The 14,340-nt window shown below is 37.1% G+C and overlaps 1 protein-coding gene across 4 annotated transcripts in view; it reads left to right on the forward strand.

Moving 5' to 3' along the window:
• DLGAP1 (DLG associated protein 1) overlaps nt 1-14,340 on the forward strand; it is a 397,957-nt gene that overhangs the window by 249,399 nt on the left and 134,218 nt on the right. For 3 of the 4 annotated variants that reach the window (XM_071737231.1, XM_071737228.1, XM_071737230.1), the window contains exon 3: nt 4,667-5,692. In XM_071737231.1, coding sequence (XP_071593332.1) covers nt 4,739-5,692 — 954 coding nt within the window. In that variant the 5' untranslated portion in view covers nt 4,667-4,738. Of the gene's footprint in view, nt 1-4,666; nt 5,693-13,738; nt 13,808-14,340 lie in introns of those variants that run through there. The other variant, XM_071737232.1, reaches the window with a different exon arrangement.

The raw sequence follows: 14,340 nt of genomic DNA on the forward strand, positions 1-14,340 counted from the left end.
TCTGTCAGTTACCCTATCAGCTACTGCCCTTACACTTTATATTATGCATTATATTGATCCTATGGCAGTTTGCCTTGCTCTGAATCTTGACCTGATACAACATAATCAGATTATTGAAAGAAGATAAATGTTGACTCTTCATACTGATCCTACAAAATGCGTTTCAATTATGAAGTTTTGTAAACCTTTAATGGATGTAAATCTTTTTTTCTTATATTAGTAATTCTGAGTTATTAATTATCCTTTTTGTACTACCTACTACTTCCTCCTATATTATCTACTTACTCTCTATATACCTATGTATGCATTATTGTGAAAGTATTTGGTACCTGATTGTTTTTCACAACTTACTGTAAAAATGTAAGAAACTTAATTCTGGGGTCTTCATGAGATTGGCACAGCAATAAAGCTTTTATAAGAGAAGTTTCCACATATATCTAAGGGAGAGAACATGTTTCTTGAAGATGTGTTTTATGACTAAATTTGGAACACATGAGTAGGCAATAGAGTTAAATCAAATCTGTAAAGTGTAGGTAATTAATGCATTCAGGTTTGGGGGTTTTGCATGTGTTTTCACTTCAATTACATGAGAATTAATTATGCCACTAACTTATTCCAACAAGTCATTGTGCATTAGGGACACCATGTTAGCCACAAAGATGAATATATTCATATCCTTCTTACCTAGGGCAATCTTGATAAAACAAAAGCAAATGTAACATGAAAGTTGGAAGCAATAAGCATTCTTCAGCCTTAAAATGCTGTATCTATTTAACATCTCATTTAGTCCTATACCATGAGATTGTTTTGGTCTGCTGTCCATAGCATTGCTATTTCAATTGTTTATTAATACACAGTATGTTCATCAGTTCTCTTGCCTTATTTCATGAGTAATTAAATGTTCCTAGTTTAGCAAAAAATAGCAATACAATAAAAATCTTATTGTTTTCCTCTCAGCTATTGATGGCAGGATCACATAGCCCTGTTTCCAACTGTTAATTGCACTAAACATTGATTGATAGGTTCAGCCAACACCATTGCAGAAAGTGATGCATGTGCTTTAAAAAACACTGGTGGAATCAGAGGATGTAGCATTGTTTTGTTTGTGGGGTTTTTTTCTAGACAAATATTAACATATTAAAGCAGGATTGAGGTGTGAGAGTGATTTGGGAATTGTGTTGAGGACTTTGTTGTGTGTTTTGTGCATGGGTGTGGGTGTATGTGTGCAGAAGAATTGTCCACTAAATATTTAGGAAAAAACCACCACTCTTTTCTTGAGTACAGAGCATTTTATACGTATTCTTTCCTTCCTGGAAGGTTTACTATGATACTTTCTTGGGTTTTTTGTTAATTCATTACACTTGCAATACTGTAGCAACAGTAAAGTAGCTAAGGTAAAATGAAGTTATATTCTTAGGTTGGATATTAGAAAGAATTTCTTTACGGAGAGGGTGATCAGACATTGGAATGGGCTGCCCAGGGAAGTGGTGGATTCTCTGTCCCTGGAGATATTTAAAAAGAGACTGGATGTGGCACTCAGTGCCATGGTCTGGTAACTGCAGCGGTAGTGGATCAAGGGTTGGACTTGATGATCTTGAGGTCCCTTCCAACCCAGACGATTCTATGACTCTATGATTCTAATTAATACTCATATTTTATCACAATTGACACATGATAAAATAGATGTTTTCAATGCTGTTGCAGCAGGAAAAAACTGTCCTCATACATAGAACAGTCTAAGTTGGAAATAAACAATTGTTACCGTGGGTTGCAATTTCTCCCAGCTTTTTAAGCCTTTAACATCACTCTTTTTTACACAGGTTAGTTGCTCCCTTTGGATTTGTTTTTTCTATCACTCTGGTCTTTGCTACTTCTCTTTTCCCTCCTCTTTTTAAATCTGCTGCTCCTTCAAATCTTTATTCTCCTTTTTGCGTTACTCATTGATCTTTTGCTTTCACAAGCATATTTTATGTTATTCTATATATCTATTAATCTGATTCCTCTTGGGCAGATTATCCTATCTATTTTCTGCCTTTTTTCTCTGGCATTTCCTCACAGAAGATTCACTGACAGCTCAGAATCAAGATGTGTGTAAAATTAAATGTTATCTTTTCTCCTAAACATATCCAACATCCTACTTGCCATCCAAGCTCATGTAGCAGTGCTTAGCAGTGCTTCCTCCACAATTTATGGAAACCTTTTTTTCTCCCTATACAGACAAATGACACTTTTCATAAGCTTTTTCACTTTTATAAGACCTCCTGCATGTCTTTCTTGACATCTATATTGCCAGTGCATCCAAACCACTCATCTTTATCTTCAAGATGTCCCACACTATTCTGTCCCAGCCTATAATTCATATCAAATGTTTCCTCATTCCAGACATTCTGTTCTACCAATATATTGACTACATATGCTTAATAATTCCATGGACTTGCTGCAATGAGTCCAAAGGAAGGCCACAGACAAATTCAGAGGGAACACCTCTACTATAATAACAAGTAGTCATTCAGTTAATGAAAAATGCAAATATATCACTGGTTCTGGGCATGTCCCACATTACTGAACTTTTCTGTGTCTTTCTCATATCTTTGGAGCAAAGTTCTATGCTTTTTATCTTATATAGCACACTGGCCTGTTGCTAGCCCTTAAGATGATTTATCAATAATCTCGAGGACTGTAGCATGATTATAAATGGATTTAAATAAAGATTAACTGGTTGGTGGCTTGAAAGATATTCATAGATACCAAAGATTGGAGTATTTTTATTTGATCATTATATCGTCCAGTAACATTCTTCTTGATGGTGAAGTAACATTTTCAGTGATCTAACTAATGGATCTACTGGTACAACCCTTTGGAATTTTCTCTGTTACACAGTAGATCACATTTTTAAGGGAGTTGGTAGCGATCTATAATGCTCTTTAGAAGTGCTAAGAATTGTCACTACAGTATAATTAACAGGTCCAGCTCTCTGAATATGTTATTTTTCTGCTTTCAAAAGTGCCTTTGGCCATTCTTCAGGTAAGCCATTGAGCTTATCCATTGGAATATTTCAAGTGCCTTTCAATGTATTTTGAAAACTCTTTTTTTTTTTTAAATTCAAGGTCTTCTGAGAATTAACGTTTTCTGCATTGCAGGGATCCAGTGAGGGGGAGTGAAATGCAAGATATCCATACTAGCTTTGAAGCATATTGAAAAAATACCTTCTTTTGAGCTCACCACAGATTCAGAAGTATGAAAAATGTTCTGATCAACTACAGAGCATGCTTTTCCAGACTGAGATTGACTTAAAGCTATTTTAGAAAACTTCATTGATTTCAATTTGCCAGTAGGCACAGTGTCTACACCCTGTTAAAACATGAACTTCATCAGAGAGAACACTGGAGGAACGTAGTGGAAAAATATTTGCTATGTATGTCTATCCATACTCCAAGAAAGGTCTCAAGGGTGACATTTCCAAAAGTATTCTCTGATTATCCATGACGAAAAAAGTAGCTGAGTGACTTCCATTTCAGTTGTGTGCAGTATAAGAGGGAACCCTCTAAGGAGTCGTCTGCCCATCAGGAGCTTAGAGAGCAGTGTGAGAATGTTCTGCCAGATCTGAAACCCCATAATTTACACATTAGTAGCTCAAAGGTTGCAGTAGCAGTTACATTGAGATTTTGCCAGTGGTGAGAGCTGAAACAAGGACATATGGCCTTAAATAGAGTGGTTGTTACATCACTGGTGATGAAGATTTTTCAACTTGTTGTAATCAATAATTTGTAACACTGTGAGTCACTCCAGGGCCAAATAACTGCAATCAAGTACTAAATAGTGAAATCCCTTACACTTTTATAGCACTGTGAAAGTTTGGACTATACCAATGTTTGTAATGGAGTAGGTGGGGATATTTAAATAACATAGTACTTTGAAAATTTATGGAAAATTAAACGAAGCTTTGCATTACCAGAATAAGATTAGTATTTTTAAATAGGAGCAAGTAAGCTATAAATACAACAGCCCTAAATACACAGGCTATATATATATAATTTGGCATCATTTTGACAGTGTAATTTAGTATTGTTTTATTTTTAATTTGAAAAGACATTACAGAAATAATGGGTTTATATTGTCTTGAAGTGTTCACAGTCTAGGCAGGCAGCACAGAGATCAAGTAAACCTTCACTTGAATCATGAACAGATGTGCAGTGAACACAAAGAAGCTTCCCAGTAATTGTATCACTCTTTGAATTTGTCCCAATGCAACCCATAAAGGTCTCTATTAATTATGTGATCTTTTAAAAAATGTTTATTTGGCCCTGAAAACATGCAGATAAGCAATTAAGACCTTCTGGGAGGCCTGTGTCCGTGAATGTTTCCAGGACTGAGATTTTAGGGTATAAGTGGTGATATTTGCTGTGCTGTGGATTCATGAATAATGAATTTCATATTAGAAAGTTGTTCTTTTGTCTCTCTTCCAGCTGGTGGAACAAGGTACATTTTCATGTGTATTATTTAGGCATCCCCTATCACCATGTTCGACATAAGAGACGAAAAGAATCAGAGAATGTTTATTCCTATTACTTTTAAAGTAAGAAACAATGAATGCAAATGAATGTGTGCTGTTTTTTTCCTCTTAGCTTGAATATCTTACAGCTTCTGTTGTATTTCATTCTTTTAGGCCTTTCTCTGAGATCTGCCCATTGCATAGCCATACGTATTAGATGACTTTGGGACTTGCTTTACATCAGCAATGAAGGGATTATCCAGCAGCCGTAGTCACCATCACGGAGTTGCCTGTGACTCTCCGTGTGACACTCTGCCACACCACCCAGACCGGAAGCCATATTTGTTAAACCCGGTGGACCCCCATCCTGCAGACCACCCTTACTACACTCAAAGGAACTCTTTTCAGGCAGAGTGCATGGTGCCCTACAATGATCAGATTGCCAGCAGCACGTTTCCCCGGAGACATTACAACTCCCACCACGAACTCAAAGATGAGTGTGCTCTGGTTCCCCACGGAACTGCCAACAAGAGCAACCGTATTCCCGCCAACCTTTTGGACCAGTTTGAGCGGCAGCTGCCTCTGAATCGGGACGGCTACCACACTCTACAGTACAAGAGGACTGCCATGGAGCACCGCAGCGACAGCCCCGGGAGGATCCGGCACCTGGTCCATTCTGTCCAAAAGCTCTTTACCAAGTCCCATTCACTGGAGGGACCATCCAAGGGGAGCGTCAATGGGAGCAAAGCGAGCCCAGAGGAGTCGCAGACAATGAGGTACGGAAAGCGCAGCAAGAGTAAAGAAAGGAGATCAGAAGGTAAGCCCAGATCCAATGCATCGGGATGGTGGAGTTCAGATGACAACTTGGACAATGATGTTTGCGTTTATCATGGTCCCAGTGGGGTCATGACCATGGGAAGGTGCCCTGATCGTTCTTCTTCCCAATACTTTATGGAAGCCTATAACACTATTAGCGAACATACTGTGAAGTCATCCAGAAGCAATAATGACGTCAAATGCTCCACCTGTGCAAACCTGCCTGTGAATTTGGACTCCCAGTTAATGAAGAAAAGCTCTTGGTCCTCTACATTAACCGTGAGCAGAGCCCGAGAAGTTTACCAGAAAGCATCAGTTAACATGGACCAGACAGTGGTGAAGGCAGAGACGTGTCAACAGGAACGGTCCTGTCAGTACCTCCAGGTACAGTGTGGAGAACTGATTGCTGTTAACTGTGCTCTGCCTTGTCTCAAGTGTTTGTGGGGGACAGAGGTTTGCTCTGATATTTCATCTTTTCCAAGAGGTCACTGGTCACCAAACAAGGGGTAATGCTGCTGAAATTAAAAATAAATCTGCTTTTTCTTTCCTCTCTTCTCTTCTTTTTTCTTTTTGTTTCTTTTCATTTCTTTTTTCTTTTCCTGTCCTTTCTTTTTCCCCTAGCATTCAGTATTTCAAAGAAACAGTCCATGTTGGAACAGACTTCATTTTTTTCATGTTGGAAAATACGACCTTACTGTGTACTTTCTGAATTTATATGGCAGTCACAGTAGGGGTATAAGGAGTTTGGTGTTGTAGTGCTTGCACTTAGCATTACAGTGTCAATTAACCGAATGTTACCAGGATACAAATTCTTTGATTTCTGTAATTTCAAGATTTTCCTTCATTTACTGCTTATTTTATTATGAAAGCTTTTGAGACCCTTTTGAGAAACTTTGGGGTACCTTAATACTTTCTCCAGCAGGAAAACAACCTACTTCCCCCTTTGCCATAGAATATAAATTCTCAAAAATAGTTATTGTAACAAGTCCAGATTTGTTTATCTGGCTATTCCTTTTTCTCATGGCTTTGAGTCAAATACAAAAAATCAAAAGGTTGAAATTATTGCTTGTTCTGATCATACATTTTAGGAGTACATCACCTACTCCCTCACAAGCTGTTTGCAGTTAATACAGCGTCACTATTTTTCACCAGTATTGTATCTTTAAATGTCAAGAATCAGATGTCTGCTCTTGGAGCTATCATACTGCCGGTGAATGTTTGTGGCAGGAACATGGATCAGAAAATATTAAAACTGTTTCATTCTTAGGAGAGCTGTGGATAGCTTTTATGCACTTTAAAGAAAGCACTTATGGCACATCTAAGTGTGTGTGTAAGATGGAACAACGTTGCGCAGAGAAGAGAGAAGACCATGAGGAAAAAAGAGGTTTGATTTGGTTTCATTTTAATGTAGTGGAACTCTTGGCTGTTTGTGTAGAAACTGTAGTGAGTTTTCTCATATGGGTGCTTTAATGAGACAGTCAGCTTCCACATTCTGTTGTTTAAGTCAGGATGCATAGAAAGCGTAGGACTGAGGCATCCACAGTTAAAAATTGATCTTAAAAGGTTTTATTGAATAGCACGGAAAATAATTTCGAATATCAGCCTCTGGGATTCTAAGTTTTAATGTAAACAAATGGCTCTGTATATTTTCTATTGACTGTTAGGAGAGTGTGGAGGGGGCTTTGGGGGGTGATGCGAATGCTCAGTGTGTGTTTACAGCTGTGCCTATGGACTGTGGAGTCAAAACAGCCTCAGGTTGCCACCTTTTGAGGGTGTTTTTTAGCATCAAGTCTCTTTTGTCTGAATTTTGGGAGTGAAAAGAAATAGTGACTTTAGGCTGAATTGTTGTGGTTACTTTGCATCCTGAGTTTTCTGTTGTTGATGTTTTTGTTTACTCGTTCAGTCTTTCTCTCAGGTTTAGTTAAAATAGCTGACAATTCAGTATGTGACCAGATGGCTGGCAAAGAGCAAGAAACTGTGCCAGCATCAGCTTTAAATGAACACCTCCACAGGGACTTTTAGATAATGTTTAACTGACAGGAATAGACTCTTGAAGTGGAATTAGAGGACATTATCTGTGTCTGCATGAAAATAGTGTCCAACAATAGTCAAGGGCAAGAATTAGAATAACCAAATTTTCACTGTGTTTCCTGTCCTCACTGGTAGTTTTATTTTGGTTTTCGTTTCATTCTGTTTCATTTTTTCTAATTGCATGCTTGTTTGTAAAAGCCAGGGAAATATAACTGGGGTTAATTTTTATTTTTTTAAAAAGGAAAATCTTAACCATGCTTTGATTAACATTGAAAATAATATTCAGAATATGGTAGATTTGAGGACCAGGTCAGGATTTTTTTTCTCTCTTGGAAGTTTGAAAGGATGACAAATGGATATAGGTATTAAAAAGTCAGTCTATTTTAAATGCATCCCCTTCTCTTTGCTATATCACTTATCTTTTTACAGTAGGAGCCCTTTGGGGCTTGGACTTTGTTCCCTTTTGTGTTTCCAAAGTGCCCAGCACAAAGGGGCTCAGAACATAACTGAGGTCTTTTTGGCTGTCTTGCAATATAAATATATATAAACAGCAGCAGAGTATTATTCTAGTATTGGGCTGCAGAGGTATTCTCTCTATGTTACTTTCCTGGTGACCTTCTCATCATTGTTCCACATTTTGTCCTGTGTTACAACAATTAAATGAGATTAAAACTGAAAAATCATTACAATACTGGACAGCTCAGATAATTTAATTTTGCTATTATGAAGCATCTTTGTTTATTTAACCCATGAAATGTTAAATGGATGCCTTTATCAACCTGCTTGTAATTTAAGATGTTGATTTTGGTTCAGGACATAAACTCTCTAATCCTTGAAACAGACAACTATTTTGTTCATGCAGATTTTTCTTGTGATATCTGAATTCACTGAAGGAGTAACTTCTTTTCAACAAGTATTCAGGATAATTTTCTGAGTAGATCTGAAAATATCAGAAATCACACATGACATTGACTTTGCATTTGCTTGTAGGGACTTTTATCACAAAAGAATATAGATGACTTCTCAGTGTAAAGATATGGAAAGAACAAACAATTATCTCTCTTGGTGTGGTATTTTCCAGATAACTGTTCCGTGGAAAGAGTTGGCAGTAGTTCTTGCTACAGATGGGTTTATTTCTCATAATCTGGAATCTGTATTGAGTGCAGAGTCCTCCTTCATTGCAAAGTATTTCTTTACCCCTGCAGGCTCCCCTTCATGCTGGGGTGCTCAGGCACAGTGTTTGTCCTTGCAAGTCTAGAGGAGGCTTGGTTCAACATCGTGCATCTTCAGAAAGAGTTGGTAGCTCCCAGACTAGTCTAAAGGCTGTCAAGAAAACCTTTTCCTCTTACCTGTGTTTTGGGAGTGGAACAGTCTTTTTCTCCTCTCTCTATCACAAGGTGTCCCTGCCCCTGCAGAAAGGTTGGAACTAGGTGGTGTTTAAGGTCTGTTCCTATCCAAACCATCCTATGATTCTATGATACGATTTCTCTTTTCAAGAATGAGGAGCTGGACAGTAAAAAAACATAAGGTCCTCTTTTTTTTTAACTGCTTCTTGCTCGAGGAGGTGCTTTTACTTGAACCAGGTTTACAGATGGACTAATTTGAAGAAAGGTGAGAAGGAAATTTTCATGTTTTCTCAAAATTCTTCTTTAAAATGGTTTCCTTCCTTTGGGAGAATAATTTACAAAGCAGTGAATAACATCCACTTCTCTGATAACTTCTCCTTTGGAAAAATTAAAATTAAGAAAAACTATCAAAGATTAAATGTAGTCTTCTTCTGTGAACAATAGGGCCTAAATACATGGGTAGATATTTTTGACACTCTTGTTTGATACTCTTGTTTGCCATGAAATCATGATTGTTGAAGCTAATAGAGTATCAAATATGCGGCAGAGTTTGTCTCTGATTATAGTTCTGCCATTTGATGTTCCCTGTAATTACTATTCCCATTGTCCTTAGTCCATTTGTTAAGAGACGGAGACAAATACAAAGAATGACATTTTAAGTATTATTCCTCTTTTCTTCTTATGTAGGTCACTCATGTATTTTCTTTTGATCCCATCTGATGAGTCTGAAGTCAGTTTTTTCAGTTACTTGGGGCTGAGGATGGAAATTTTACTTCTGAAAACTCAATTGCAGTATCTGGGGATAACAATGCAATCATACGAGTTCTGCATTTGCATCTTGTCCTCTGGTGAGAGACTGTGTGAAATTCTATAAAAAATATAAGCCAAGTTTCCAGGTGTAATTAGCATTTTCTGGTGGTAAAGGGCTCTGGTTTGTACTGTGTTCATTTTCCTCTATTAAGATTCCCTGTAATGTACATTATTATCAAATGTGTGGTGTTAAGAAACTTAGAGTTAAAAATACTTGTTTCCCAGTCTCAGAACAAGGCATTTTCACAGCTTCTTGAGAGATACTGGTCAGTCACAGCCTCCTTCTGTTGCCTGTGTCCATGTCTGGCCTAGGTCAGGGTGCTAAAAAGGACCAATATCCAAAAGGACCATAGGATTTGTTAATATGTTAAATTACAAAGTGATTATCCTCATGGCATTGTTACAATGGGCTTATCTGTACAAGCCTATCTTCCTTTCCAATTAAATTCTACTTTTTGCTCATTCATGGTGGTTTTGTATTTCTGTCTCATATACCATATTCAAATTAATCTTTCAATATGCCCTTGTGTGTGTATATATCCTATAAAGTTGTGTTTTAATATCCATTAATACTAATCACCATTTTCCCTCTTACTCATTTCTATATTGAAAATTAATAAAGCACATACTATTTACCCTTCAGTTTTCCAGTCAGAACTGAAAATATGTGAATTATAAATTTATTTTTTTTGCTGAGCTCATATGAAACATGTTACTTAGTAAAGCTAGTGAAACTATTGAACAATTGTGCATTAAAATGCAAAATATTATAATATATTCTAGGCCAGCCTGTAGGTAATGGAATAATCATGAAAATGTTTAGATGTTATTAAATTTTCATTAATTTTAAAATATACTAGTACCTAAGAATATGAAAACTGAAAAAAACATGCACAGAAAATTGATTTATTTCATTTTATAAAATATATATGAATACTAAATAAAGTTAGGGACTTTGTCAGCACTTGGAAAATATAAATAAAGCACAAAATTGCTTTTTTACTAAAAGTATATTAATGAAAAGTAATTCCTACATCTTGGTTATTTAGCCTACCTGCCAGCCTACCCTAGGTGTCTTTGATATAATAATACAAATATGTATAAGAGTATTTCAGTAGAGTTATCCTCCTCATCTTTGTAGTCCCTTAATTTACCTTATTAAAAAAAAAGAAAAAAAAAAAAAGAAAAAAAAAAAATTAGTTGAGTTGGTGAGAATGATCTTGCCTCATATTTTACCTTAACAACTTCTGTGTAGTCACTCATTTCATTAAAACCTGGACAGACCTCTCGTGTCATAGTAATGCAGTAATGAGGACCATGTAAGTTCTAAGAGTTCTACAGCAGTGTCAGTACTTCACATTTAGCTGCAATTTTATCTGTCTGTGTTCCTTAGGTAATAATTTTCTCTCATTTAGTTTTATCACCATTATGTAACTTCTTAGTGCTGTATATACTTACACCAATCTTATTTTCATAGATCAACTTGAATTGCTGTTGATTCATTCTGTTAAAGTCACAACATTCTAATAGCACATCATTTTAAGTCCTAAATTTTATTGCGGAAACAGGAGAGTGGGTGGGGAAAAACCACTGAGCAGTGATATGTTTTCCTCAGTCAGTGCAAAGTTAGAAGGAATATATCCCCTAGGTCCAGTTATTGGGGTTTTTTTGTTGTTTTTGTAGAATGTGTAGTAGAGATCTTGAATGGGGAAATGCTGCAGTACCACAAGTACCTCAGCTGGGGGCTGCTGGCCTCAGTTTCTTCTGCCTTACAAATGTTTTTGCAGTGTGTTTGTTGCACAGCTGATCTTATGTCACCAGTGAATTAAGCAACAAGAATCTATTGTGTATTTTTTGTCCTTTCATCCTCTTAACCTGAGCCTGTGCAATGGACTTCCCCACTTGGACTTCTGATAGAATCACAGAATTGTCACAGTTGGAAAAGACTTCCAAGACCACCACGTCCAGCAATATATATAGATACATACTTCTCTCATCAAAAGCTAAGCCAAGTGCCATACAGCTGGATAAGGTTCTGTGACAGTTTGGATGAGCCTGGGCTTCCAGAATCAGTCTTTAAATTGTCTCTAAAAGTCTTTTATGCAAATAAGTTTGTGCCTAATTTTGCTTTACTGACATAACCCCAGCCTGCTAATTAGTTTGTTGGGAAATCTTTGAGATTTCCTCATCTCTTGCAATTCAGTTCTCAGCAGATGAGAGTCCAGACCATGACCATGTCCTTGATTTGATATCCAGAGGGATACTATTGCAGAGCAGAGGTGATGGAGTGAGTGTTCTCTTTCAGAACATTACGATGCTCTGAAACCAGGAAAGTTTCCTTAGAGCCAAATGCAAGCTTCTGAAGCAGGTATATTTCATTGCTGTAACCTGAAAGAAAGCACTGTGGAAGCCTCAGCAAAGTCTACCCACTATACACTGAAATGTGATAGAAGCTGATAACAGCTGGAGATGGTAGCTTAACTGTGTTACTTAAGGCTGCAGCCTGGGCGAGCACAACATTAGCAAACCACCAGAGATTATCCAGTTACAGTCAGCCAACAGAAACAGCATAAGAGCTGTTTCTCAAAATGCTTTCCCCATCACATGTTTTCTTCACACTTGTTTTCTTCCAAGGACACAAATTCAGCTACGTGTTCTCCCTCTACAAGCCAGCTTCATGCTGGTTGTTTGATAGTGGGCTTGTGGTCAGATGTAGTGAAAGAAAGGTAAAAATGATGTCTGATTTAACAGTACTGGCATTTGATGCCAACTAGTCACTCTATGCAAGTGCTGAAGATATATAGGAGAGAACTGATTCTCCCCAAAAGAAGGCATCTAAAAGTGAAAGATTTATCCACTGCTAGTCACTAAAAGTGTCCTTTCAAGGGCTGGTAGTCATGTTAACAGTCATTCTGTCTTCCTTACTTGGGCAAGCAGCTGTGTCTCATTATAGTCAACTGCACAGAAAGCTTTAAGGGTATTGAGAAAGATGAGACTGAATTTCTGCCCTCTGCCACAGAGAGAAAATCGTCCTTGAGAATCACTGCAGCATTTATAGTTTGAGGTCCTGGTCTGCAATATGACCTTCAGTTATGTTTCCTTCATCTAATAGATGTGTTGGGTGCTGTTTGGCTTCCTTTCTGCAGATTGTGTTTGGGGGTGGCAAAGTTGCAAAGCCCTTGGCTGGAGTAATTGTATCTTTGTGGCCCTCTTAATGGCTGGTTGGGCTTTTATGGGTAAAACAGGAGAAGAAAATTTATCTGGAATCAGGATGTTGTTGTTTTGTGTAGGAGACACACATTCCTCTTCACAAAACAGGATATGAATCAGATTGACAAGCCAGTGGTCAAGGGACCTTTTGATGAAAGAAAATAATAAACTGGAGCTGTACTGGAAGAATTTTGTCTATTGACTTACTCTATGAGGATTTATACCATTTTAGAAGACTTTGCAAACCCCTGTGTTCCACTATGTGGAAGAAGATGCAGTTTTTCACACTGCTTGTTCAGGTTTGATGCAAGATATGGTCATTTCAGATTGAAGTAATGTTCTATCATCTCTTACAGGGTCTTTGTCTTGACTGTTAATGTTCTTCATGAAAAAAAATGTAGATAAGTCAGCTAAATTAAATTAATTTATAGTAGAACCTGATTTATAGTACAAGTGAAAGCAAGTATTGCTTTTTCACTTCAAGTATTGCTAACAATACTGAGCATATTATGTTTGTCCTAATAATCTTCATATCTGCTTTTTTTAAAACTCTCAAGGCTTACTAAACTTATATTTTTCTTGAAGCTTTCAAAGGTTTGTGGGTTTGTTTGGGTTTTTGTGCATACTTCAATGGTTCTTAGTGCATGCACATTGATGGAATAATGCTACTCATCTTTATTAGTCTGATTAATTCAATATTTATGAGTGCTAGGAATAGGCCTAGCAAGTGGAAGATGGCAGCTTCCCTAACGGCATGCAGAAGAGGCATAATAGTGGCTAAGAAAACCAAATTGCATGAATTTGAAAATCTGCACTGAGCAGTCATTAAGCATTGTTCTTCACTTGCGTGATTTCATTTCATTAAGTATTTGCATACTAATAGAGAGCTAAAGTTACAAGTCTACTGCTGTGAGCAATGGTTAGCCACTCCTTCCAGTCCTTGTGTTTACTTCTGTAGTCATCCACATTGCTTTGGAAAAGCAGAGGGAGAAGCTTTAATGATTTCAGCTGCAATAAACCAAACCAAACCAAACCAAACTAGAGATCAATAATGAACTTAATTTGCTATAGAGAAAGCCTCTTTGTTATTTCATCCAGTAAGGTAAGTTTAAAATATTTTGGGGCAAGCAGATGGAAATTAGATAATATAATTTTATTGTTTAGGCATCAAATAAAATATGTTTTCTATACCTTTAATTTACATGCAGGGTTTATTTCACATACCACTATGTGCGAGCTTTTGAAATGAATGTTTGGAAATGGGAGGGGAGGTTGTCTGTATGCTTCTTTATTTAGTTTCATAAATCGAGTTCCTTTATATAAAAACATGCATTAAGGGAATAGACTGGTCAGTGTAGCCTGGCTAATGACCAAGTGTGAACACTTCCAGAGCAACATAAATTTAGTTAAAGATCAGAACAGATAATCTGTAGTGAATCCAGGTGAGATGTTGTCTGGTGGCAGCATGTTATCTGTATAGTCTGTTCTTTTTACATGAAACTCTTATATATTCCATTTAATCTGAAGAAAGAAACTATAGCTAGGCTTAGCTTTCATACTAGTAACAAATATTTTATTTCTAGGTCTGTGCCAAAGTTTCAGTAAGTTTCCTGGCTCAGGGGTCTTTGCTGAATA

This window comes from Heliangelus exortis, chromosome 2, assembly GCF_036169615.1.
Source record: "Heliangelus exortis chromosome 2, bHelExo1.hap1, whole genome shotgun sequence".
In the NCBI taxonomy this organism is placed as follows: Eukaryota; Metazoa; Chordata; class Aves; order Apodiformes; family Trochilidae; genus Heliangelus; species Heliangelus exortis.